At 41.6% G+C, this 27,996-nt stretch overlaps 2 protein-coding genes across 6 annotated transcripts in view; both read left to right on the forward strand.

Annotated features, from left to right (window-relative positions):
- The window catches only part of erc2 (ELKS/RAB6-interacting/CAST family member 2), a 272,071-nt gene extending 259,698 nt beyond the window's left edge, over nucleotides 1–12,373 (forward strand). For all 4 annotated transcript variants that reach the window (XM_066697715.1, XM_066697717.1, XM_066697716.1 and 1 more), the window contains one exon: nucleotides 8,613–12,373. In XM_066697715.1, the coding sequence (XP_066553812.1) occupies nucleotides 8,613–8,750 (138 nt within the window). In that variant the 3' untranslated portion in view covers nucleotides 8,751–12,373. The remainder of the gene's footprint in view (nucleotides 1–8,612) is intronic.
- A 3,105-nt stretch (nucleotides 12,374–15,478) lies between these two features.
- wnt5a (wingless-type MMTV integration site family, member 5a) lies at nucleotides 15,479–26,867 on the forward strand. Of its 2 annotated transcripts, none has more exons than XM_066697723.1 (5): nucleotides 15,479–15,908; nucleotides 20,710–20,848; nucleotides 21,420–21,667; nucleotides 23,768–24,060; nucleotides 24,927–26,867. In XM_066697723.1, the coding sequence occupies exons 2-5, from the start codon at nucleotides 20,721–20,723 to the stop codon at nucleotides 25,383–25,385; spliced, it is 1,128 nt and encodes a 375-aa protein (XP_066553820.1). In that variant the 5' UTR covers nucleotides 15,479–15,908; nucleotides 20,710–20,720; the 3' UTR covers nucleotides 25,386–26,867. The 2 variants fall into 2 exon arrangements, with proteins under 2 accessions (XP_066553820.1, XP_066553821.1); XM_066697724.1 differs by lacking the exon at nucleotides 15,479–15,908 and adding an exon at nucleotides 15,928–16,318.
- Nucleotides 26,868–27,996: the final 1,129 nt, after the last annotated feature.

Raw genomic sequence — 27,996 nt, forward strand, 5'->3', positions numbered from 1 at the left:
CCATTTATTTAGCTTGAAAATGTATACAAGGTCTCTGTAATGAACCCCAACCGGCAGTAAACATGTAGCCCAGGTCCCGACGTGGCTGAACGAGGCCCATGGCTGAATGCGGTCCAAACGCGGCTCCTTCCACGAGCACCTGACTCTGTTTAATTGTACATTAAATACTATATACCAGAAATGCCTTCCATAATGTGTGAATCAAGTCCTATCGGTCTCTCAGTGATGACTGTCCAACACGTGCTTTAAGTGACGCTTCTATGTGGCACCTTTCCATTGGACTCTAGATTGATGACAGGGTTTTGTCTCTCGTCCCTCTTTGCTCAGTCTTTTTCTGTTTGGATCTGGGCAGTAAATCATGAAAAACAAAAACGCAAAAATGTCATTTGCTGCTCTCACACGTCGACAACTTGCCGGTCTACGTCAGAGTCGGTATGTCGCGCGTCCTGGTGACGGGGAGATCAACGCAGCCGAGTCACTCCTCTCACCCCTGGAGTAATGAGGGGGCACAGCAGCCAGTCAGCACTGGGGAGCGCCGCTTCTCCTCGGCATGGCGGAAATGAAGCAACTTTAAAAACATTCTGGCCCTCGCTGTTCTGACGATAAATATACTAATTAACAGGAATGCGAGGTGGGGAACGGCCCGGTGGGAAGCCACTGCTGTTGAGTGAGTAACCTTGAGAAATCCTACACATAGTTACACTCGGACCGGAGAGTCGGTGCGTACAAATGTGGAGTTGAGGTAAATTAGGACTCAGTAAATTCCAGAGAAGCTTTTATATTACACTTTATTACGTTCCCAAAATAACAGCACGAGATTCTTCCTTAAACACGGGATTGTTAACTCTCACATAACTTGTGCTCAGAGTGAGTATTTGGCAGCTCTTGCCATTACTACTCTATAGTAGCTCAGAAAGTGTGTAATCATTGATTTACTGTGTCCTGGTGTTAAAAAATAAAAATCCTATTATCCTGTCAGAGCTGATTCCTCTCTCACAGCGTTGCAGGAGATGAAACACCTTTTTCCATATTGAGCTGTGATTGCATCTCCACCACAGTCAGCCTCCAGCTTGCCTTTGAAGGTACTCAGTTGGCTCCTAGGTTATATTATCTCCAGAGCGGAGATGCTGTGAGATTCTAATGATGAAGGAGATTCGACTGAGATGAAGGTGGGCTGCTGGCGGTCCAAGATTCGATGCTCCTATTGTTTTTCAGGGCCATTTAATCCCTTATGCATCTCCCGAGCCCCTGTCTCAGATCTGAAGATAGAGCTGGGGGCTTCTAGCAACCTCTAAAAGCCCCACACACCCTCATGCAGAGCCCGGCCCGTTAATATTATCAACTTTGACATATTAGGCAACCCAACACCAAGCTTAAAACACGGCACACACACACAGCTTGGCATTGTGTGTCATACAGGTGCTGGTCTCGGCAGGGGGTCTACGGGTGGATGAAAGTGAGATTCAGCTTTTCTGAGCTAGACAAAATAAAACGAAAACAAACAATGTACATTAGTGTGTACACCTGTCCATAAAAAAACGATTTTCTCTGTAAAAAAACAGTAGTTGTTTTTACTGTGGCCTTCTGGGTAAAGTGCTTTGCTCAAATGTGTGACAAGAGCTTCTCACCTATGATTTGAAGCTACGACTCTTTGGTTATAAGACCGAAAAGCCAGATATGGACTATGAAGAGTTAATTGTTTTATAGGCTACTATAACATTCTTGGAAACTGATTTAAATTAGGTGTTACCAAAAGGGTTTTCCTGCCGTAACAAGTTGTTGAGCTATCTAAAAAGGATTGTAGTTTCAAGTCTGTATCTGAAGAACGCGTCCTCGTTTATTACTGAACTTTAAAGGGATTGCGTGAGGCTTCAGCCAACCTCGATCTCGATACGTCGATTGCACTGCAGATTTGAATGATTTAGCAGCGAAAGGGGATTTTGGTAAATTGTCCAGGCAGGGGTTTGTGAAGCTGAGATCATCTGTCGAGTGCCTGGTTGTGTTACAGGCCTATTAAACACCTTGGCTAAATTTGCTTTCCATAAACGTCAAGTAAAAGCATTTTGAGAGACTTTTTAACTCCACGTTTAAAATGTTTACACGTGCCATGTCACACACTATGACTGCTCCAGTGTACCTGCAGGTATATTTTTATGACTGTTGAAGCCGTGCATATTTGTTCAGTTTAGTTGAGCCATTATAAGAATTTGAAGTATGTGTATGCTTGATTTCTTCAATTAGGACTTTTTTTCCCTGTCTTTTTTTAAAGAAATCATGCTTTAATTACATTTTTGGACCGTATACAGTTTGGACAAAAATATATATATATATCCACGCAGCTTAACTCGAGTCAGCTGTCGATTTCTTTCATTCTCAGCATTTTACAGAACATTTCTCCACTCTTTCCAACAAAATGGCTTATTTTTCATCTCCCCGGTTTGTGCGGCCGGGGCAACAGCGTACCGGTAATTGAATTTAGTGATTTAAAAAAGAAAAAAAAATGGACGTGAGTTACAGTATAATTGGTAGTGAAAGAAATAACTTCAACAGAAGTACATAGGTGGTCCCGAAACTCTGCAAGGATCCCTTTTACAAGCAGTTTACATTACTACCACTTAAAAAAAAAAAATGAACAGACTCCTTTACTTAAATACAACAAGCATTCGTAGACATTCAATACCTGCGCTATTGAATATGGAATTTCATATGCAGATGATCGGGGGCTGGCGTTGGCCTCCAGTGCCTCTGGGTAATGTTTACATTGGTGTCTGAGTTTTCAGATAGGGTTCAGCGAGTGTCCGCGGCCGATCGCACGGCTAATCCTGGAGCGACTGCGGCGGTGGCCGTTTCTGTTCGTGTCGGGCCGGGGGGATGCGGCCCGGGCAACCCACAATGTCCAAAACATGTCAACGCCAACAGGTTATGAGTGGAGTTGTGGTCTGTCTGCTTCACAGAGCTCTCACAAGTTTAATTCCTCACAGCCCGGTCCCCCGCTGGCTCTCCGGCTCGAGGGCAGCACTCGAATCCAGGAGCGGGGGGCCCGACCTCATATATTGCCACAAGCCCCCCAGCGGGAGGCTTTTGAGGGCCGCAGACGAGCCACTCTCCAGAGCAAACAGAGCAGAACTACTTCCTAATAAGACGCCTGCCATTTGATTGTGGACTTGACACGGAGAATATGCAGATGTTTAACCTCTTTGTTGCCCGAGCCGTCCTGTAAACAAAACGTAAAGTGTCCCTCCTTTGTTTTCCGCCCAGGCAGTCATTCATGGCAGCTCGTAAAGTTGTAGACTCCAGCTTTTATTTTATTTCACACCCAGCAGGTATTTTTACATTTCAATACATTACAAGCACGAGAAATCCTCACTCTCTCTTACTTTATTATTTCTATCTCCCTTCTTCATCCTTTAAAGCAGAGCTAAAAATTACTGACAGTTATTTTCAGATATCTTTCAGGTGGCTAATTTATGAATTGAAAATATAAACATATATTTTTTCACATACTACAAAATATGCAAAATGACCGCCAAATGTCCCCAGAATATTAATGTCACGTTTGACATGTACAATTCTGAAAAATCGAGTCAGAGACAGGGGCTTTAAAGACATAGCTTGTATATATTCCTTCCTAAACTAAAACCATGCCTCAGGCCATGTATTTGAATGTAAACATTAGCAGACATTTTGGTAATCGTAAAGAAAACCTTATAAAGTGATACCACGCTTTGATCAGACTTATTGTGTTACCAGGTGCGCAACCTCAGTAAAGCCATAAGCATGCAGCAAATATTATATATCGACTCGGCGTACGTGCTTTGGTATATATTACACAGTTTGCAAAAAAGTGAAATAAAATGCACATATTGTATATACAGATACGCTTTATTCAGATTCAAATCGTGCTCTGTCGAATTACACCCCTTTTCTGTACGAGTGGAAACAATACTTCAGTAAACGAAAAAGAAAATAGCAATATCAGAGGATTTGAGAGGAGTTGTCCATCTAGCAGTTGTTTCTAGTCAGAATGGTGAAGAGGAAAATCGGTTCAGTCTGCTTTATGCTGGGCTCTTTTATTGACACCATGTTATAGTATTTTTTGATTTAATAAGATTAAAAAAGTAAAGTAAATTAACCAAAGATTTGGGTTTTCTTAAAGTACACAAACAGACAAACACCAGAGAACAGTATAGGGGATATTCTAGTTATTTTAGTGGGATTATAGGGAATTAAAACGTTTTCCATGGCATTCGGGGAGCTTTCAGACGGTCCTTTCCAGTACGGAGATTTGGCCTTGTGAGTGCAGGGGTACTTGTTTTGTGTATAGATTTTAATGTGATCAAGTGGCGTACACTCACAGAGGGCAGGGGTTGAGAGTCCTCCAACAAATGTATCTAAAGATTGATTGCACATCCTCACAGACATTAACGTGCATTATTCATTTCCAGGCACATTTTTTCCCTATTTAGGACTCACTTCAGTAAACATCTTTCTGGGTAACTCGATCTTTGTTTATTAATCATCCGCAAAGCTACAGGCATCCGGTTCTGTTCAAGTACGACAGCATTAGTGAAATATACTGATAATGCTTTGAGTTGAACGCAAAGTGCTCTGGAATTTATTAATGTGATTAATGTAAAGGTCAGCTCGTTGCCTTGAGAAGTTTATTCTGTTTGTTTTCTTTACCCCACGGCATTATCTTGCCATCGAACGTCTACAAATGTTTCTATTCTAACACAATTCATGGAAAGCGCTTGTATTAAAGTCCTCCTTCGATAGGATCTGTGGTGTGAGAGGATTGGATGTTTCAGTGTCCGCCGTATTAGCAGCTGCCTGTTGTGTTTCTCTCTCTCTCGTTTTGTTTTATTATTTCATTTTATTTATTGTTTAGTCTGATTTTGTTCACATAATAACTTGAATAACTATTGTGTGATACAAAGAGCTCGATTTCCCCTGCAGAAGGAATTTTGTAAATACTTTTCCTGCCAGTCTGTCGCTCGGCCCCGCTCTCTCCCCGGCTCGGCGGTGAAGCGGTTAATGCTGCTCTCACACTCAATCTGCGTCTTCCTGCCTGCACTTGCATGTGGCCCAGGGCAGTGCCTGCTGCTGGGGGAGAGAGAGAGCGAGAGCGCCTGGCCTTTTCCCAGGTGGCAGACCGGCACACCATGTTATTAAGACCCAGAGATCTCTAAACCTTGATCTTCCAGCAAGGCCCCTAATTAGTCCCTAGCATGAGAATCAATGGAATTCCACCTCAGTAAAGGGGAAAAAATGTTGATTCCAACTTTATTACTTAATCTCTCCCATCGACTGTTTTTCTTTTTCTTTTTTTCGAAGATCGGGCTGTAAACTTTCAGTATCTAAGTTAACAAGTCCAGCACGGTCCGTACGTGTGCGTATACATTTGTATGTGTGTGAATACAGTCAGCATTTCATTGTGTTCGGTTTATTTATGTTGTCAAGCCATCGCCAGTGTTTCTCCAATTTTGCACATTTTATACTATAAAAAAAAGCCCCCTGAACTTTGTTGGTTGCTGCTCTGAACATCCTGTACCCTCTGACACTAGCGTCAGGTTATTGTGTCTAAATTGTATATTTTATATTATACTCACGCAGCTGCCGTGAATATAGTAGGGAAACATTAGTAAATATTCTTGTCTGTCAGAGAACCAAGCCGACGTGAACCTACTTCACAGTCGATGTTTGTCGTCACCTTCAGTGAACCTCACCACGTTATATGAAGACTAGCATGAGGATTGAAACCATAAGCCAAAGCCAGTCTTCAGTAACCGTAGATTATGGATGAGGAGATTGGGAATCGGGGATGAAGGGATCTCTCTACCATCCGTGAAAAGTGGAGTGGCACTGAAGTTATGGAGAGTATCTATAACTCTGTGTGTTGTGCACAAAAAAAGGTTGTATTTATTATTACTCCGACACAACAATCATTAATTTCGGGGGGTTGCAGCACGGGATGTAACCTGAGAAAATCCTACCTCTGCATGTATGTTCCGTAATAAATTACACTGCTTGTTTAAATTACTTTGCCTGTTTATTTATTTATAGGTATTATGGATTACTGGGTCCGTGCAGGCAGAGTCCCGGCCTGCAGAACAACCAATGGGCTCCTTCGAATTCCCCGTGACTATTCTCTGGACGAACCATAAACAATGTTTTATTTGTCCTCTTCTCAGTCAACTTAAAACGACTGATTTGAAACCATCAACAACTTGTGGTTATTTTGAAAGCTATTTACACAGCCACAGGGGCGCCAAGGCGATGCAGGGCATACATCATTGTATTTTAAACACAACCTTAATGAAAACTTCGAACTTTGTTGGTTGCTGCTCTGTTGCCTAAAATGAACACATTCCGATAGAGTTTGTAACAAATGAGCTCTTAATGTTTGCATTAATGCCAAACACGTTTAACAAATTTTTAACAAGGAGCGCTGGCCAAACGCCAAACTGCTAGAGGGACATATCAGGAATGCCGTAAATTTAAACAAGTTTTTACCTTTTTAATTCATTCATTCGTTTCAGACAGGGGGCTTTTTCTATGCACTACCTGTTTCTAGCTCTATGAGAGAGGGAGAGGAAACCGAGAAAGAGATTTTTATCCACCATTTTAAAAGGCTGAACCATAAATTTGTCAGCAATTACACAGAAAGAACTCATGATGAAACCTTGGTTGTAGGCCTGCGTTACAAGTCAAGGCCTCTCCGAGTAACAGAGTTGAATCTGTGATATATTAATGACTTCCACATTATACATCTATAACGCTTCATGGAGTTCGGTTGAAAGGTGTCAATGACTCACTGCCGTATATTGTGAACGCAGCCTGGGTTTCAAAACCTGCCAAACATTCAGGGCAGCTACTCCAAGGTGAATAGAGTGTTTTTAACAGGTTGCGTTCAAAGAAAATCAGAAAAAATTACAAATCGCACTTCATTTCATTACGAATCGGTGATGGCTGTGTTAATGCAGTCAATCTTTGTTCTTAAACTAGGTATTAAAGGGGAAAAAGGCATGTAGGCACCTTTTGATGCTTGCACACAGTGCCAGAACGCCTTGGAGCAATCAAGAGTGAAACATGTTGTAATGTTGTGTTTGTTTTCAGTGTAACTGTTGCTGCATGTGCTGAGCAGAAAAACCGTCGGTAGCGAACATACCGTACCCTCTGACACTAGCGTGGGGTTATTGTGTCTAAATTGTCCATTAAACTCGAGCACCAGAGGGACAGCTCAAGGCGCACAAAGAGATTACTCAGTTTCAAGTCATATGTTTGAGTTATGGCTGGTGTCATAATGTAATCACATCACCAAAATGAAATAATTAAGCAACTTCTGGCCGCTTTGATCACGACGACAATAAACCAACCTCTGGGGAAGGAACGGCAGACTACTTAGGCAGGTTTGTGAAAGATGACAAGTTGTGATACGACCGCGTTGTTGTGGAATTTAAGGAGCCGTATACTGCCTGCTGGGAATTTCAAACTTAATCCCGACGCTCGGTTGGAAACCCATTTCCTAGTGATAAAAATTCTATTCTGTTTCTCTTTTATTCCTGGATTTGGCTAATTACCCCATCGGTTTCTGGTCTGTAATACAGGTGCCATGTGTAGCAGGTTAGCAAAGGGCATTTGTGGTCCTTTTTGAACTGGGTATCTGTTCTGGGTATCTGAGTGCATGCTTTCCACATTTGGTAAACACATGGACAGGAATCCACCCCACCCCACATGTCAGAAGTAGCCTAATGTTTTACTGCTGTTACTAACCAGGGAGGCAGTTACCTTCTTCCATGAGTACTGGTGCGGCCGTCTGCTGTCTGATGGGGAGCACCACATGTGTCATGGGGTGGATTGCGCTGGCACTCACTGGAGCCAAGTGGCAGCAGCATTACGTGTAGTAAAGCCGTATTAATTAGATAGAATAGAATTAGATTGGCTAAGAGTCGATCTTGGCATGGCACCTGCTTCCAGTTAAGAAACTAGTGGTGGTTGCAAAAGAGATGCACGCCCACTGTCTCGTCAATATATGTGAACACGTGCTGGAGGACACATGTATATTGAGTTGGTTTCGTTGTTGGTTTGGTCCTTTTAGCATTGAAATCAGTAGTAGAATGTACTTCCCCTTCCCCTTCTTCTAATTCTTCCTCTTCTTCTCCCACTTCCTCCTCTTCTTCTTCCCCTTCCCCTTCCCCTGCTTCTTCCACTTCTTCTTCTTCCACTTCCCCTTCCCCTACTTCTTATTTTTCTTCTTCCCCTTCTTCTTTTTCTCCTTCCACTTCCCCTTCCCCTTCATGTTTTTAAGTCTGTATGTTGGCTCTGATTGGAGGACAGGGTCTGATCACGTCGACCTCTCTAAAGATCTGTCCGCACTTTGTAAGACACATGTTTTGCCAAGAAACACACAATGAAATGATGCTTGTCTTTCCTTGTGGGTTTTGTTTTACAGAAACCGGGCTGCGTTAGAATAATTCCAAATTGTATTTTTCAAAACACTGTCAATATACGCTGCAGAGGCCTGGCAGGTCTGGCGTCTCGGTGCCAACAGCGCGCCGTTGGTTTCTCCCAGTAACGGGATTCATCTCTCCCTTTCCATCTTCTGTCCGCAGCTGTCGGAGGAGCTGGAGAAGAGAGAGTCGAGGAACCGGGCCCTGCGGTTCTGCACGGACCGTCTCCTGCAGCGCATCTCCGACGTGTATCCTGACATCCTGGAGCAGATCGTCAAAACCCTGGAAGAAGAGACTTGAAGCAAAAGTGTCCCTTTCCTCCCTGCGACCTAATGACCACCCGTCTCCGTCCGGTGGCACTTCCCCCTCTGCGATACGGTGGTTTTTGTATGTTTTCATTGTCGTTTCGGTATAGAAATGATCTGACAGTAACGGCTAGTTATCCATACAAAAAAAAACCATTTTCCCTCTTCATTTTGCTAACAAAGTGCCATACAAGTCAATTAGTTTGTATTTGCGTTTGCTTAACAAATACTGACCGTTTATTTTGTTTTAATGTAGAGGGAAGTGCGCTCAGGACAGAGTCCGGCGGTGTTTGGCTCCACGGGGAGACCTGTATACTTTCAGTTTCGAGGCAGAGATGTCCATATTCTCTGTAACACGTGGCATGCCTTAATGGGAAAGTGTGGGGGGGTGCACTGGGTCCCTTTTTCTGCCTCCTGTTACTTCGCCCAAGTCGTCCCGGCTGTGCAGTATCCGTCACGGTTCAAAAATCAAAACTATGCACACTTTGCAGTCAATGCCAACTCATCCTCATTCGTAGGGTGATGATATATGCAGAGCTGGCCCGGCCGAGCTCTTGTTTTCCACGGGAATCGGACTCCCTCTCTCTGCTAGGGCCACGATCCATCTCTCAGAGAACACGCGGGTTTTAGCCAGCGTCCTCCCGGTCCGTCCCGGCCCCCTCGAGATATCGTCAGATTCTTCAGGATACCTCTGTTGTTGTCGTGCTGCTGCTGTGGCTCAGAGAAGAAAACCTTCTGAGATTACGATCAATACAAAAAACAAGCCATGGTATAACCGTGTCATCAGGAAAACAATTATTGATGCATGATTTTTCAGCATTTTTAATACGCTACTGATGAAGGGGTTAATGTTATTTATGCTATTCTAAGCACAGATGTCAATGGTTTACTCCTGTTTCTACAAAGTGTTTTTTTTTTCTATGTAGATGAAGTAAAGGGGTAAAAAACAAGCATTTGGGAAGGATGATCTTCTCAAACGTCAGCAAGTCTCCTTTTCTACCGTCCTGTTGACTTTCCATGCGACAGTCTGTCTTTTACTCCTGCATCAGCTCTGGTCAAGATGGAAACAATGTCTACTAGTTTCGGAACGCCATACTGAGCAGCTCAACTTTAGTGACAGTTGACTACAATTATCCCTCTGAACAAAGTGGCATGTGCCTCTAAAATCTACTTTGTGTCTATATTTGGTCATAGGAATTATGAATATATGTATAAAAAATATAAATAAATAAATCTTGCCTGGGGAAAAGAAGCAAAAGCAGTCGAAATATGTTTGTTGGTTGATGCATCTACCATATTCCAGACAATCCCCCAGAGTTACGTCTCTGAGATGTAATAACTGAACAGCTGATAGATGAGACTACTACATCCTGTCAGTGCATAGACGAAATCGTTCAGCTTCATACCGTGAATAGTGAATTGGTCCGGCACACTCGTGCAGTTTCTCGTACCGTGAGCTTCGAAGCGTCCTCACACCCCACTGCAAAGCAAGTGAATGGGTGTGTCCTGTAGAGACCACTTTTGGGACGCGCAACGTTGTTTTAATGTTGTGCGAACCCGAGGATCTTTTGCATTTATTAAGATATTGTTTTTAAGAAAATTTAAAATACAAAAAGCTTGCTGTGTCTTGTCATTCTGTGGTTATGAACTTCCGGAGCATTCCTGGTCTACTGGTGTGCCATTCTGTTTACAAGGTGGGGCGGGGGTGTATATAGATATTAGCGATGTTCATGTCTGAGCCAATCCGAATCAAAGGGGAGAGCGAGCGCGTGATGTTCTGGAAGTGTCTGGGAATCGGGGAGCTGTTCTTTCAAAACGCAGACCAAGGAGTCCAAGGCCTCCATCGGTTCACCTCGGCTGTCGGTCAACGTCAGATCCCCTCCTTGGTGAAGTGAAACCGCAGTTCTACATTTTTGGTTCATGGGAAACAATACAGTGGTGTTGAGATTATTTAGCACAGCTGACAAAAATTGCACTTGTGAATAAGGACAGTTATTAACATCTCTAAAGTGAGTTTCGAGATCTCGTGTACCAATGCGTTGCCAACTTCCTTTCGGTCTGATGTTCCCATTTGCAGTCGTCGTTTGTTCTCCTCACTGTCGCTTGAATGTATTAAAAAGGGTTTTAAAAGGTTCTCCCCGTCATAGAAAGGTATCCATCTGGTAGCACACACCTGGTTGAATGTACTTTTCTCGAACTAACAAAGCTCTTGTTTAGTTTTTGTTCAGATTTTTCCGCAGAAATGCAGACGAACGTGCAATTTTTATTCTCTCCTCTGATAAAGAGAGAGACACTTTTTTATGTGTGTATCAGTGTGGGAGTAAATGTAAATATATATATATATATATATATAAACATATATAGAAGGTTCATAAACGTTTCAGTCAGACTCACTGGGCATTCTTTACTAATTAGCAGGTGCCTATAGTTTATTGTTTTAACAGCAGGAGATACTATGTGTTCAGAAAGAAAGTTGGCAATACGTTGCTGAAAAAGGATCCCGAACATTCACTTTAATGTTGCATCATGGGAAGATATTCTGCGTCTCCTTTTATCAGGTCCTTAACGTTACTACTGAATACTTGAAGTAGGATTTCCTACCATGAAAAACTAATATATAGTAGAGAACGTAACATAGACAGCAATGTGCAGATGTAGATTCCTTTTTTATGAAATGTGCCAATTTTGGAGCAGTTCTAACATTGGGTCAATCTGTTTTTCTCTGTGTTGAAAGACGATAATTGATAGGTTGTGTCACGGGGGTTGACACAATCGGCCCTGTGGGGGTTTGAAGACGGCCTGTCCTACCAAAAGGAATCGGTTGCATTTTTGTACGCGAGGAGCAGATTTCAAAAGATCTCCTTTCGGTTTTCCAAAATGCAAATCTCTGGGTTAAGTAAACACTGTGACAAATGGAAGCATTTTGTGTTTAATTAAAGACCGCAAATTGTCTTTTTAATATTATTTATTTTGTTCGTTTGTTGGTTTGTTTGATTGTTTTTTTTCGTTGGTTTGTTTTTCATTTTATTAAAAACAAAAACGTTAATCCTCTCTAGTTATTTTTTCTATATTTTAAACAGATTGAATATTATTCAGTTTGGGATTGTACTACTTGTTATGTCCATAATTTTTGCTGTACAGTAACGATTTTGTATTTAATACAATGTGTGTATCCAGTATGCACGTCACGGCTAAATGACTTTCATCTGAAAGTGGGGCAACTTTCTGTACGAACAGTGTTTTTTCCAGAGCAGACCTCGAACATGGTGACACAAAGTACATCAGCAATGTGATTGTGTAGAGTGGTGTTTGGATGTGGTGTGCTGCAGCCATGGGGTCTGTATTCCCTGATGTCTCTTTAGACCCTCAGTTGATAGTGCTTCTTGTACATTTTTCTTAGTGTGTGGCATGTTCTGGGTTGTGTTATTGAATATACGGTAAGGATTACGATATGGTACGAAGAAATCCTCAAGAGTTAAACATGGGCATGTAATTGGCAGTCGCTGTAACTTTGTGTCTTGTAGATGTGTAAAATGAAAGGTATCTAGAATTCCCAACATTGTTATTATATGTATCAGCTCGTTTATATTCATTCAATAAAGGTGACTTTCTTTCTGATCTGGGTGGCGATGGTGTGTGTGTTTTTTAGTTTTTTTTTAGTCAAAGCCAAAATTAAACGAGAAAAGAAGCCCGGATTTCTTCAAAGACATCAATCTTCTGCTGGCAGCTCGGCTCAAAGAATGGGCCATTTTTCCCCGTGATCTCTGGCAGGAGTTTTCAGCTCTTTTCACCTGATAAACTTAAACAGATGTTGTCGAGCTATTGAACCCGGGAGAATAAAGCCTAGCTAGTCAGCAAGGCCGGTCTTGCCCCGGCCTCCCCAGCAGCCCAGTCAGTCGGGAGAGCATTGTGAGGCAGAGACACGCACACACGCACACAGACACACGCACACACAGACACACGCACACACACACGCACGCACGCAGACACACACACACAGACACACACAGACATGCACACATACACACAGATGCACGCACTGACACACACACACACACACGCACGCAGACACATGCACACGTACACACACACACACAGATGCACGCACACGCACTGACACGCGCACACACACACACACACACACACACTGTGGAAATGTCCAGAGTTTCCTGATCAAGCCCCTTTGTGTATTCTTGTGTTTCATCTGCCTTTAACACTTCAACCCACTTCTTTGTTATTTCTCTTGCTTTTTGCAGTTTTTTTATTGTTTGTTTATTTGTTTGTTTCAGAAAAAGCACTAGTTCTCATAAAACTGGTGCTTCTGGGCAATAAGTTCTCCTCAGGTCTATAATTTGCATGTGTTTGACACCAGTGTGTATTATGATATTTCTAGTGCAATCATTATTTATTTTTTGAGCAGATGAACTGCAGAAGAGCACAACTATCGTTTCTTGCTAGTAATGCACCACAAAAAAATAAAAACAGCGCCAGACAAAAATATAGATTTGTAGAAAAATGCTAAATGTAATGTAAATGCCCACGGTTATGGTGTATGAAGTGTGTATATATATATATATATATATATAATGTGTGTCTCTGTGTTGCCTAATTATGCCATATATTGCTTGAAACATATTCACACTCCCATGTGGGTGTCTCCTGATGTTTTTGGACATTGTGAGACCACAACTCCTGCCTGGTAAACACGCACACCACACACAAACTGCGCTGGACCAGAAGATGCACACAACGCCTGACAGCCTATCGCCCCATCTCTGTGCACTGAGATAAAGGAGGGAGTTTATGTCATTTCCAGCAGCTTTCCCAGTGGTTAGAGCCAAGCCGAGTGGCTAATCTTGTGATGTTGGGATTACATGATGAACTGATTGATGTCTCCCACCTCGGTGTGAGATAATGTGTGCACTTTTCCATCACACATGCCCCACTGCTGCGCTTCCCTCCAGGGTCCTCTATAGAATCACATACTTGTGTGGGGGGATTGTATTTCTTCTCACATCAAGCTGTTGGGGAGCCCCCCCAGTAGGTGCTCCTGCTCACCATTGTAAGAAAACTGGCCACCCCTCTTTCACCACACTGGCCATTAAACTGGACACTTCAGACGTCCCCTGCTGAGGTGGTTTAAGATGCTCTAGTAATCATGTCAGTTTTGCTTCTTTTCTGAAATGATCCTGAATATTTTAAGAATTCATTTAAGGACATAGACATATATTTATGGGTTTTATTTCAACAGGTAAACCTGTAGTAAATGTGTCTATTTATTCTCCGTCTCTGTCATGTGTGATATGCAATCCCTGGTGACTATTATTTAATTAAAATGGTTTGATCCTTACAAATATTTCATGTTTTTAATTGATTTAATAAAGTTGCATAAGTTCTAAAGACACTCACTCTATTAATGCAAGCAGTTTGTTTATTTCAAAAGGAAACAGAAGTTCACAATACTACTACTAGTTATAATAATCATTCTTATTCGGCTAGCGGAATGGATTGGTGATTTCAAAACAGTGAAAAGGCTGTAAATAAACTGCAGAAAGACAACTTTGTGTTACATTTTGTTACACTGACAAACCTGGACGCCGTGTTTTATCACATACTTCGTGTCATTAACCAATTAGCATATGAAATGAGTTTGAATGCACTGAATAATTAACTAACCCGGTGTAATCTGATACCCAGGTTGAAAGATCAAAAGTAAGGAATTGCCCCGGGTGCTTTATTGCTTTGGTTTGAGATGGACTGCTCCCACTTTTACAATTGGGCCCAATTCTGCTAATTGGGGGAGTCTAACCAAAACCCTCTGACGAAACCGAAACCTCACCACTAACCCGGGGTTACCTGTACAGTAGCGCATCTAATTAAAGCTTATTAACGCTAAACATCATTTACTGAATTTCAGTTTTCATGATAGTTATAGTTTTATGTATTTTTTTTCGTGCGATAAATATATAAATTATTCACTCTTCAACTGTAATTTATTAACAGCTCCCTCAAAAAAAGTCGTTTTGTTGTCATTTTCTTTCATCTTTATTTTTCTTATTACAAACTATTCAATAGATTTGTATATTAGTTGGATAAATACCTTCACTGAATTGTATTTAAAAATAATAGAGACATTTTAAATCAATTACTTAATATAAACTTGAACATATTATTATTATTATTATTATTATTATTATTATTATACGCAGGTATGGTAAGTTTCACTGAGAATAAACAACCGAATAATATATATAAAGTTAATTAATACATAATTACTAATTACCTAATAATTGTATTTCATATATTTTAAATCTTACTTTGGGCAGCAATCATTTGTTTTTAAACGCCATTCTTGTGTCTTAACTTTTTATATCTGTGAGGTTACAGTAAAGTGATGACAGTGCAAAATCAACTTGTGTTGATAGCGGAACTTTGCCACAGCTTTCAATTGCAATGTGTGAGAGAGAGAGAGAGAGAGAGAGAGAGAGAGAGATGAATGATACATGCTTCATGCTACATTTGTCAATTGGATTTGGATTTTGGAATTGAATGTGTTTCTGCACTTTTAAGGGCCGGGCGCTCAACTGAAACCCAAAACGCGTGTGTTTGTCTCCTCTGGCGCTGCTGTGTTTTTCTGTCCTGGGAGTTTTACGGCTGTAAAGTTTCAATCTGGCGGCGGGGGCGGCGCACGGCGCATGCGCCACACCCGCACTTTTCCCCGGTGCGCCAGTGGCAGAGCCGGCCAGTCTCAGAGAGGAGGCGCCGGGGCAGGTGATGCGCAGAGGTCCGCAGACACGCACACCGGACAGCTCTGGAAATACCCGCTGCTCCCGCCGTGTTTAAAGGGGATTTGCACGCACAGACTTGGCCGATTTGAACCCGGGTTGGATTGGGGAAAGAGAACTCGCTTTGGTGGCAATTACACGCATCTATCCAGCGGAGGACAAAGGGCGGATCGACGCTGGGCTCGGGATGGAGGATAACATGGTAAAAGCTGCTTATGTGCCCCCCAGACCCCGGCATGGACGCTGCAGCAGGTAGACACGCATTGGTTACAACTGTGACGAGCAGTCTGGATTTCTGTAGCGCCCGCACACCTCCCTGGCAGAGCGCCCTTCCGTGAGAGCAGCAGGAGACGGGACCCGCAGGAAAGGTAACTCCTCCACAGCGCCGCAAAGCGCTCATTGCCGCGGTCTGCCCGGGCACTTGTGTTGTTGCTGTTGTTGTAGCCTGTGCACGTCTTGTTTGTCCTTAAGTGTTTCCGCGCCATCACGCCCACGCTAATTATCCCCATGGCTGGTGGACACTGTCAATAAAATAGCAGTCCGACCCGGGCCGGCTGCACGACACCCGCACCGCGGCGCAAGAGCCCCCCCAGCCCCGCACAGGGACAGCAGCCTTGCCTATCAGTCCCTCTTCCCTCTGGATACTAAAGGGAGAGAGGGAGAAGCAAGCGAGACGGGAAGAGCGGAGCAGCGCCAGTCCCGCAGCGGAGCCCTGCGCCGGGGATATTGGCGCACTGGTTGCGTGGATTACAGTTGCGTGTGCGGCGTGCGTGTGCAGGTAGGTCTGCGCTGTTTTCGCGCACAGGTATGCGGGGCGGGATGTGCGCCGGGCTGGTGGGAGATCAGTTTGATCCATAGGAGGCTTTTCCGTCAGTGAAAACGCATGTCACAGCTTGAAGTTTTATTTTAATTTTATTTCCAGGGACTTTTGCGTCAGTGCTGTCTTAATGACTTGGATGTTGTGTTTGCATTCAACACAAACGCTTCGTGTTGAGGAATACACGATGGATTGTCTGAATTCAGTTTTTTTTTGTCTTCTTTTTTGCAGTTGTTGACGTGACTATCCGTGCACATCTCTCCGCTAAGTGTAAAGTTGAGTTTTGCTGGAAATCCGTGCTGCCGCTGTTGTTTGATAGCCTGGATGCAGGCGGCTGTACGGCAATGCATCGCGCATATCGCACCTTTATGAATGCAATGTTTGAACAATTTAAATCTATTTAAAATATACTTTTTTGTAGTTGTTGTTTGGTTAGAGATAATGGCTCCCTCTACTGGAATTATTACTGGAGCGTCTTTGCAATCAGTCTAGTGTTGTGCGTACAGGCGCGTGTGTAGGTTGTCGTCATTGTGAAAAGTTGTGTAAATGCATACAAAACGAAATATGTTGGATTGATTTTGATGTGCTAAAAAAAAGTAAATAGGTTTTAATTAAATATTTGTCGTTGACTTATGCATCGCACTGAATACTGAATAAAAACCATCTCCCCAATTTTAAAACGGTCCCGTGGTTTTGCCGTTCAGCGTTTTTAAACCAGCAAAAATACGTCTACTAGGGTTTTCTGACCTTTTTAAAAATGCTTTAAGATCATAAAAGATAAACGGACTGCCGGCCAAAGTGAAGTAAAGTACCAGTAAAGAAACTGCAATTACTAAACGGTCAGTTGTGATTTGTATCCGATTAATTAGTAGTAGTTTATTTGTATTTAATGTTAATATCACGTTTCTTAATAATTAAAAATATTGAGAGTATTGATCCACTTAAAAGCGTCCTGGCGTTTTCAGTGGATGGATTAACCTGCGGAGTTTTTCCTCAAGTTTGCACTGCTTTTTTATATTAATTAAAAAACAATCCTACATACGCATAATCAATACAGTTTTCATGATCTTACTGTACCTGTCCTATCTCAGTTGATTTTGAAGTTTGTGTTTGTCTAAAACTCTGGGGGGGGGGGAACAAAACTATATTTTACAACTATATTTTGGCCTTTTTATTTTATTTTCATTAGTTTTTATTTAGATGAAAAAAGGGGGGTCAAGACTGTCCCATATCTATGAAGACCAATAACAGCCATTTCTATTTAAAAAGACAAAACAAGACCTGCGTGTTAAATGTATAACATTTGCTTTTTTATTGATTGTTTTTCATCAGACATTCAATGTGAAATCCGTGCCTTCAGGGCAACAGTTCCCGCCGAGAATCTCCTCTTTAGAAACGTCAGTAAATGTTCTCTGATTGATTGATTGATTTTGATAATCATTATTTTAGCGCTGTTTTCATTATTGCTCAAGTTAAAAATCTCCACCAAAACCCCGGATATGTTGGGTTTGAGACCGAGCCGTGTGGAGAGGGAGCCCCCCAGTGTCGGGCAGGTGGCCGTCCATTAATGCCCCCCTATCAGGGGACCTGGTCGCCGCTACCGTTTCCATTTACTTTTATTTTATTTTGAAATCTAATATTTTTTTCCCCAAGTTGTATATACATTTTCCGCGCGTCTTTTTTATAACAGTATTACCCCCCCGCCACACACACACAGCAGTGATGAGAAGCCGGTCACTGCGACTTTAAACCATTCATCATTATAATAATAATAATAATAATAATAATAATACAAATATAGAAACATTTCATTGGGTGAGGACTTGACTTTTTCTTTTATTTGCTCAGTTCACTAAGCAGGTTGTCAGCAGAAATGCGTGTCAGTCGGACTGACTGCTGCTGATTTTAGCTTTTTTATTATTATTATTTGTATCGCAATGGTCAGTATTAGAAATCCGTAACTCGGGGATTGTGCAAATATATTTAAAACAATGTCAAACGAAAATAAGGGACATTATTTTTTCATATAAAAATGTTTAATATCAAATAATATTTAAAGAGGCCCAAAGTAGGCTATATATAGCAGATTGAAAACTATGCGCGCACAGAAATAACTGACCTGGAAAAACTGCGGCAGGATGTTCATTAAAATAGAAATTAATGATATGTATTTTAAGAGTTTTTTTTTTTTTCAATCCTGCTATTTATTTTAGATTTAACTACTTTAAGGCTAAAATGCAATTACTTTAATTTGCATTTCGGCGATGGTAGAAAAAAAATAAGCCTTTAAATAATTCTTCAGAAGTATAATCTAAATTTAGTTGTGGAAAGTATTGATTTAAATATTGTAGGCTTGATCTGTTATATTAAACATCTCTCGGCGAGCAGTGATGTGTTTGCAATCCTGATAATATAATATAAAATGTTTGAATATTATATAACGGGTAATATTAATAAGCAAAATACTCTCGAAAATCAATTCAATATGTGCCGAACTGGAAACCGAATATGTCACTGGATTGCAGTTTATGAGGTGTACAAACTTCATTTTAGTTTTTGATGTTTCGACTGTATTTAGACTGTAACTTTAATGTATTATTTGTACTGTAGAAACGGGCATCTAATTATTATTAATACTAATAAATACTTGTGCCCTAACATTTTATTTCAGATATGATAGAGCGATACATTTCTAAGTCTTCAAGTGCCTAAAATTATTGCGTCTAATAATATAAAGTGCCTCCAGCCCTGTAGTCCTTACTGTAATAACGTAAACTTTACTAATTGATTAATTGACTGTTCTAATCATTATTTTAGCGCTGTTTTCATTGTCGGTCAAGTTATAAATATCGACACAATTCGTAAAAAACAAATCCATATTTTGGAAATTAATCAAATGAAATTCACAGAATTGTATAAATTAAATAACCTTATGTAGGTTTGCAAAGAACATTGTAGACATGATTTCCAGTGCTAGCCGGGCGTGTTTTATAAATGAGTGTCACATTAAATTGAGGCAGATCTCGGATCCGCCGAAAATATTTGTGTAACTATAATTACATTAATCGACGTAAATGTTAAAATACTCAACTTCACAGCTGATGACAAATGGAGGAATTTCTCTTCCCAGATGTCATTGTAAAAGTATATTTCTACACATGGATGTTTTGTCAGGCGTTGGGAATGTCTTGGAAAATATTGATGGAAAAAGTCAGTTTCCAATTGCGTTTCAAATTGATTTGACCTTTATTATAGGAAGTCAGTGTCGCTTTGCACTGTAATGGTTTTATTATATTCTGTGCTGCACTAAATTGAGCATCACGTGTATCTATGGTTGTACATAAATCTGGGAATTAAGATTTTTTTTTTTCCCCGATAAAGGCAATCGTTGTGTTAATACTTAAGAAATCTAGAAATATCTATTTATTTTGAGGCTGTTTCTACTCCTGTGTCTGTTTTCCTAATCCAGTGCTTTTGATAGAAGTGAGCGGATAAATGTCTCCAAAAGATTCAAATCTCGCAGCAGTGGCATGCGTTATAAAATTACTGGTCTACCTGCTACCCTGGTGTGTAATATTGTATAAAGGGTTGGGGATTGCTTGTGTAAAATAAACCTATTTACTGGACGATTTGAAAAACGGAAAATCCACATCTCATTTCTCTCCTGAGCTTGAGGGAAATGCATTGCAGAGGGATGATCTTTGCTCTCAAGCTGGAGAGGTTAAAGGGAATATCATGCGATCTCTTTGGGATCCGTTAGATCCTTTTCACGGGAAAGTGAACGTTAATTCAGAAGAGCCCGTTACAGTGTGTAGGCCTGTGTGAGGAGCCGAGATAAATCCCGAATTATCACAGGATGTGTAGACATTACGTGCCCCATAAACCATGTCCAATTGGTGTCTTTGATCCCAATTCAAATTCTGTAATGTTTACATTTTATATTTTACATTTTATTTGTAATTGATGTAAAAAAAAACAAAAAAAAAAACAGCTGCATCTTCCTTTATAGTGTTGCTTTCTAACAATCGAGTTCCTTCCTTCAAATTAATTGTTGACCTACTTATTAAATTTTGTGTGCTTTCACAGACTGATGAGGGACGCTCTCCTCTCCAGGGCACTCTTATATCAGGTCCATGTGATTCGCACACAACCCCCCCTGCCAAATTACTGCTCTGTAACCAATAACAGACTCCACCGAGTCCCCGAAGCATCGATTTCTCCTGCAGGATAAGTGAGGCTCGTACTTAAACCATTCACATAATAAGAGCTCATTTTCTACAGGGACTGGGATGTAATTTAGTATCTACCCTACTTGGACACCGGACACTGAGAGCTGTTTCTTGTGTTTCCAGAGCGTCTCAGAATGCTCCTGCCCTGCGGACCCACCTGCTCGGCGTTCAGGAGAAACATCATGGCTTCCAGGAGTTTCGTGTTTAGCATCACCTTCTTGGTGTTTTTCATGCAAGCCGTTGTAGAAGCCAGTTCTTGGTGGTACGTATACCCTGTGCATTTGAGTGCGGAGATTCGTTTTCTTTTGTGGTAAAAGTCTGATATGTGAATAACTGTACATGTGTAAAAGCTTTCAATACACCTATAAGACGTGTATATGCAGTATAAGTGTTGCACAAAACTAATCCTTTTTAAAGCTTGTTACCCTGATTATGGCATGTTGGAAGAATGTCTTCACCGCCTCCTGAGGAATTACATTTATTAAATCATTAATATGACATGATTACTGGACACACCTTGATGTGCAAAAGATAAATTGTCAGTGTACTAATTCACCATTTGGCCGTTCCATCAATGCTTTGGATTTCCTGTAGCAATACTGTGCCTAACCTGGCCATAAAATGTACTCTTGTGCCACACAGTTTAACTATCCGTAAAATGTGTTTTATTTGAAAGCTTTGTGGAGAAAAATTACTTACAATAAGTTTTATAAAGCTTCTAAAGTCTGAGAGAATTCTTCTGAAATAAGTGTAAATGTTTTTTATTAATTGCAGTTTTTTATTGTTTCACTTTCAAGACTCCCTCTAATGATCCGCTGCATTGCACTTTACAGGTCTCTGGCAATGAATCCCCTTCTGATTCCAGAGGCGTATATCATCGGCGCCCAGCCGCTGTGCAGCCAGCTGGCAGGACTCTCGCAGGGGCAGAAAAAGCTCTGCCAGCTCTATCAGGACCACATGCAGTATATCGGCGAGGGGGCGAAAACTGGGATCAAGGAGTGCCAGTACCAGTTCAGGAACCGGCGGTGGAACTGCAGCACGGTGGACAACTCCTCTGTCTTTGGCCGGGTCATGCAAATAGGTAAGAGATCCTCTTCGGCGTCCCAGTGTGCCTGTCGGGCCCCGGCGCGTTACTCACCGGCCCTCGGGAGCAGATGTGAATGCGTCTGCTCTCGGTAATCTGTTCCTGCCGTCCAGGTACATGTGAGGGAATTAAACAAAGCTGAAATGTATTGAATTTCATGGAAGAAGAAGAAGGGAAAAAAAATAATAATAAGGAAAAGTCTTTGCTGTCATGGTGCAGTTTTAATAATATGAATGTTCTCTGAAATAAAAGCATTCTTGGTAGCTTTTGTAAAGAGTAAAGAAAATGCTTTAATCATAGTTTTTCATCAGGCAATTAGGGTAGTCCACAACTGCACCGTTTTAAATTAACTTTTTTCCCCTCCTGAATAAAGATGTCACTTTCATACAATTCTTAATGATCCAAGACTTAATACGGACTGCAAATGCTACCTTTGCGTTGATTTTAAAAGCTATGTGCACGCTGGTTATGTTGTGAAGTAATGAACTGTGACTGGCACAGAGTAACAAGTTCAAATACCTTTTCAAGTTATTCTATTTGATAATTGGTTGGAATCCGGTTTTGGTGTTTTATGAAAAGGCTATTCCCTATGAATTGTGACAGGTTGTGTCCCATGGGCTTCTCTAGTGTTGGAAATCGGAAACATGGAGAGATGCGTAAAGCATAATTAGCGAGGTGCCAGCAACCTATTTACGTAGCAAGCGGCAATTGTATTTATCGGAGCAGTAAAGCACAAGCACGAGGGCTGACCATTATTTACTAATGTGATCCGTTTCGATATTTTGTTTTTACGTTTTACATTTTTCTTTTCTACTGAAGGATACCCAGAGAATATATTTTTCTAGGTAGAACACGTTCCTTATTTTCCTGTAATGTTTTAAAGTTTAATGGCTAAAATTATAACCTCACACCTAGTATAAAATCTATCATGGTGTTCCAGTGCAGCTCATTTTGCCTAGCAGGGTAAATTTGTGTTTTTGAGTAACAGGTTGTATACATTTTGTATGTTTATGTAATACTGTAAAATTTAAATGCATCTGTTGTAATATTGTTCAACTAGAGCTCACTTTAACAGATTTTGTTTTAGAAAACGCTACATCTGTGCTAGTCTGTTGTCGTTTGTTGTCTTTACATTTCTTTACAAGTTACCTATGAGATGGGCATTTAAGGGGTCAAATCTGTGAAATTCACCACCTTTTGCGTGTTCTCTCTACTCGGAAACACACTTGCTATTGATGTATTAAGTTACACACAAAAGTATGCAAGATCCCAAAGGCAAGCAGCAAAGCTGTGCAGCTTCGATCACAGTCTCGCAGTAGAAAACCCTTCTGCCTTCTTGAGTCGTGTTTTGTGGTTGTTGAAATCATTCTGGTTCAAGTGGATGTTTCTCGGTCTCCCATTCACAATAGCCCACTTGGTATTCGTCCACCTTTTAAGCTGAGGTAGTGCTGCCTGGATTGTAATGTGATTAGATAAGAATATGAATGTTTTGTAGAAACGGGGACCACCACTTGTGGACGGGCCCATCTGTCAGCACCTCTCCTCCGCAGCAATCTCCTTGGCTGTGATTGAGAGTGTAAAAAGAAAACCACCTCTCCCCCCACCGCCTGACACCGTAGTCAACCCTCAGTTCTGGGTGGAAATGCAACCCCTGCCTCCCTTCCTATTACCAGGGAAGTTGTCGGGAGCTTCGGTGCTCCGGGTCCCCTTGTCTCGCATCGTGCGCGTTTCCCTTTAATCGAGGCCGACCCGACAATAACGCGACGGGCGGCACAGTGTGGTTCCCGATGGCTGCCGACACAGAGGGGGCTTTATCCGTCCTCTCCGGCTCTCAGCACCTCCGCTGTGCCAGAGCAAGCGGCTCGTTATGTGGGCCTGTGATGTGGACCACAAGGTGCTGAAGGACATGATCTGACAGAACTTGGCCGATCTGTGCCACGTCTCATCAATCGTGCCTCAGTGCTCCAGAGAATTCATTTCCCAGCAGATTTGTTTTCTGCTTTCTGTTTTTTCTGGCTGCCAATTCTCAGATGAATGTATTTCATGATCAGGTTTTTGAGGAATGTTTTTCAACGTCGTCTTCTCTCCTCCTGCCAGGTAGCCGTGAAACCGCCTTCACCTACGCGATCAGCGCGGCGGGGGTGGTGAATGCGGTGAGCCGGGCTTGCCGGGAGGGCGAGCTCTCGTCCTGCGGCTGCAGCCGGGCGGCAAGGCCCAAGGACCTGCCGCGGGACTGGCTGTGGGGCGGCTGCGGAGACAACCTGGACTATGGGTACAGATTCTCCAAGGAGTTCGTGGACGCCAGGGAGCGCGAGAAAACGTACCAGAAAGGCTCGTACGAGAGCGCGAGGCTGCTGATGAACCTGCACAACAACGAGGCAGGCCGACGAGTAAGATTTTATTTGCGTTTCTTCTTTGTCAACTTCTGTAACAAGCGTAGGCTTTCATGCAAGATGAAGGGGAAACGTGCTTTAAATCCACATCTTTGTTCTCCGCTGCCTTCAGTTCTTTATTTAAACAATCCCGATCAAAAATCTGTACATCATTTTTCCCCCCCATCTTAATATTTATATTAATAATTGTTTTCAGCTCCGTCATTTTCCTTGAACTTCTTGCCTTTTTCCTCGTCGTGACTTTCTTGCGTTTTGCTGAAAGCTCTGGACCAGATTTAAACCACTTCACAGGAGGATGCTGGTGCCGGCAATATTTAAAAGAAACACGTACAGCTTTCCATCAAAGCTTTCTCTGCAATGCGTTTGTCAAAGGTCATGGTTTGATTTCATATCTGGGGGAAAATGTTATCAGATGCTTGACTAAAATAATCTTGAGCTAAAAAGTTATTTATTATAATTCTGTTTATGGTATGGGTCAGTTTCACAACAAGTTCTACAAAACCGTAAATATTTCAATCCTTATCCCAAGAAAGTTTATTTTTATTTTGTCCTTCAGGTGCAAATGTATATAAATATCCTATTTGCGTAATGAATGCATCATTTTTTTTTTTTTGTCAGTTTGATGAAAATCGAATCAAAAGCTCACATAAGGACATAAGAAAGTTTATGATCGAGAGGAGGCCATTTGCCCCATCCTGCTCGTTTGGTGTCCATTAATAACTAAGTGATTCGAGGATCCTATCCAGTCTGTTTTTGAATGTTCCCAAATTCTCTTCAGCCACATCGCTGGGGAGTTTGTTCAGATTGTGAAAACTCTCACCTTCTCTCTCTCCCGCTCTCTTCCCCCCCCCCCCCCACATCAGACGGTGTCGGACCTCGCCCACGTCTCCTGCAAGTGCCACGGCGTCTCGGGGTCCTGCAGTCTGAAGACCTGCTGGCTCCAGCTGGCAGACTTCCGCAAGGTGGGCGATGCGCTGAAGGAGAAGTACGACAGCGCGGCAGCCATGAAGCTCAACACCCGTGGCAAACTGGTGCAGGTCAACAACAAGTTCAACGCGCCCACCAGCTATGACCTCGTCTACATCGACACCAGCCCCGACTACTGCCTGCGCAACGACAGCACGGGCTCTCTGGGCACGCAGGGCCGGCTGTGCAACAAGACCTCGGAGGGCATGGACGGCTGCGAGCTCATGTGCTGCGGACGGGGCTACGACCAGTTCAAGGCGCAGGTGGTGGAGCGCTGCCACTGCAAGTTCCACTGGTGCTGCTACGTCAAGTGCAAGAGATGCTCGCGGATCGTGGACCAGTTTGTCTGCAAATAACAGGAGGAGAGCGAGAGGGGGAAAAAAAAAACTATATAAATTATATTTATAGAGTTAAACAATTATTACCGTGGCGAAGACTGAAACCCTTTCCCATAACCGAGGCAGAAAAAATCTGACGTGTGCAGGAATGGAGGATGATATGAAATATTTATTGACGGAGATCTGAATCTACAAATGGATTTTTCTTTTTTCATAGGCGCATAGAACGATTACATACGTACTTAGGCTGTCTCCCCTCATTCAGACACAAATCGAAATACTTCGCAGAGTTAAAATGTGTATTTCTGTGTCCGCTACGAAGCCATACTCTGAGAAGCTCCAAAACCGTCTCGTTTGCGGTTTAATTACCAATGAATTGGCGGAACTGTTACCGGAGAGCAGTCGACTGGGACCAATATGCATTTTCTTATACCTCTGCTGTTACTATACCAAAGCTTTTTTTTTATTTTGTTTTTCTCCTCCCTGATGATAATGCAACCTTCCTAACGTACAAGTGCATATGTGGATTTCTCATCCTGGGCGATTTATAATCCGAGTTGTCGTTTAATTGGGAGCCACAAACTGGAAACGAAACCATGTCCAAGAGCAGGGCGTTGAACACTGAACGAGGGATGAGAGTCCGAAATCACGTCACACTTCTGTCCAAATCCGTTGTGCTGAAAAATGACTCCCTTCCTCCAACAATTATCAATCCATATGTTTTTGTCTCCTTTTCTCTGAAGATGCGGCGTTATGCACTTTCTAAAAATAAACGGTAACAAGCTTTCGTATTGCAGAACAACGGCAGTAATGTAACACTTATTTTATTTACTTTCTTCTCTCCATATTAATACAGGTATTCAATAATTAAAAAAAGAAACGTATAAGATCATACTTAAATGGTTTAAATATATATGGGCAATGTTTTGGTTTTTTGGTGTAATATCCCAAGTTCTGTATATACTACTTCTATACGACCAGTGATTAAATTGTATGTATTTATTTTCAGCTCCATTTTTTTTTTTAAAGAAGAGACATCTTATTTTTGAACTTGTGTAAAATACCGTATTGTCAGAATGGTACTTGGAGGTGTCACTGTGCATGCGTTTTAACACTTCCGATCACAACGTTGTCGTGTTATCATTTTGTTTGGGACGGTTTTGAGAGCCTCTACTCTGTTGCCACTGTTCTTGGTATATAAAGGGAATGCACATTAGTCCTGACAAACGATTTGCATATTCTTCCAGTTCTTGCACATCTTGTCACAAGTGAAAAGCACACCTGGGGTCTTAGGGGTTGTTGCACGACACCTTCAGTTATTATCCATATGCTCTTGAATTTTCCTTTTCCATTACGAACTACTAAGTCACCATGTTATCAGTCCATCTGTATATTTATTAGGTTCCTTTCAAAACTGAAGCTTGTTTTTTTAAGATGTTTTACAGTTTTTAATTGGACCGTTGTGCTTCTGTGCTTCAATAAATTTTAAACAAAACAAAACCCAAAGAGAAACATTTGAAATTAATTTCCTTGTCCGTCTGGATGTCAGTTTTTATTTTTCCTTACAAGACAATGTGGGGAAGAACAAAACCAAACAGTTTGATCTGATTTCAAATGTAGAGTTTAGATGTAAAACCATACACCTGTAAAGTATATCAAACTGTTTTCCATTGCTGAAAAGTGAAATTTAAGAATCTTCATTTGTGAATTGAAAAACTGATTAAGTTTGAAATACTAACAATGTTTTATCTTAGTGTTGCATACACTAGCATAGGTTCAACTTAGTGGTGTATATTGAATGTTGGACCTAAATTCTAGAAATCTTTAAATTGCATTGTCTTCACTACAGTATTTACCATCAATTCAACCTCTGCTGCTGCGATCTTTAGTTTCTGAAGGCCAGATTATGTCAAATGCATATTTTGACAACAAATCCAAAAAGCTGGCGGAAAGAACAGCATTAAAAATGAGATGGATGTGTAATTGCAACCTTAGAGACGGCAGAAAATAAGCAGCCCTCTAGAAAGAGAAAATGAGTGTCTGTAGCACGAGAACAATGTTTTACTGTAAGTCCTAAAATAGCTTTAACAGCCTTCTCACAAATATTCTGTTGCGCCACGTTGTACAGACCAGAAAATAATACACGCACCATTATAAACTTTTCGGATATCGGAGTTCTCTGTTGTACCGCAAGAGCAGTTGACCCACACGGCTGGCCCATTATCGGTTTCTGGACATGGTTTTTGTGGCAGATGTAGATCTCTGCCACATCTGGTTTAGTTTTTCCCCTTGATTGTGTATTGATCAGTGTGCACTCTGTGCAAAAACACAATTTTATCGACTGCCGTTCAGAGGAACACGAGGAAAAGTATGTAACATGAATTGGCAGGAAAAGTGGCCGATAGATTTCTTCCAAATTGTTATTCTATACCTTTCTTGGTTAAAATAAATGCCGTGCCTTCATATGATGAATACAGGTCGATCCATCTCGAGTTTATTTTTCAGTCCAGAAGCTGAGAAATAATATACAGATTGTTAAAATATATACACAGAGTTCTTAGTTTTCTTTCCAGGCCTCTCCTAGATGTACAGCAAATGTTGCAGGATATGCTTTCTAACAAAATGCAGT

Source organism: Amia ocellicauda, chromosome 3 (assembly GCF_036373705.1).
Source record: "Amia ocellicauda isolate fAmiCal2 chromosome 3, fAmiCal2.hap1, whole genome shotgun sequence".
Classification (NCBI taxonomy): Eukaryota; Metazoa; Chordata; class Actinopteri; order Amiiformes; family Amiidae; genus Amia; species Amia ocellicauda.

Bases quoted from the DNA above. Each gene is read 5' to 3' on its own strand.
- wnt5a (XM_066697723.1), top strand. From the start codon at position 20,721: ATGCTCCTGCCCTGCGGACCCACCTGCTCGGCGTTCAGGAGAAACATC. The intron at 21,668-23,767 runs GTAAGAGATCCT...TCCTCCTGCCAG, and splicing joins TGGCCGGGTCATGCAAATAG to GTAGCCGTGAAACCGCCTTC. The intron at 24,061-24,926 runs GTAAGATTTTAT...CCCCCACATCAG, and splicing joins ACAACGAGGCAGGCCGACGA to ACGGTGTCGGACCTCGCCCA.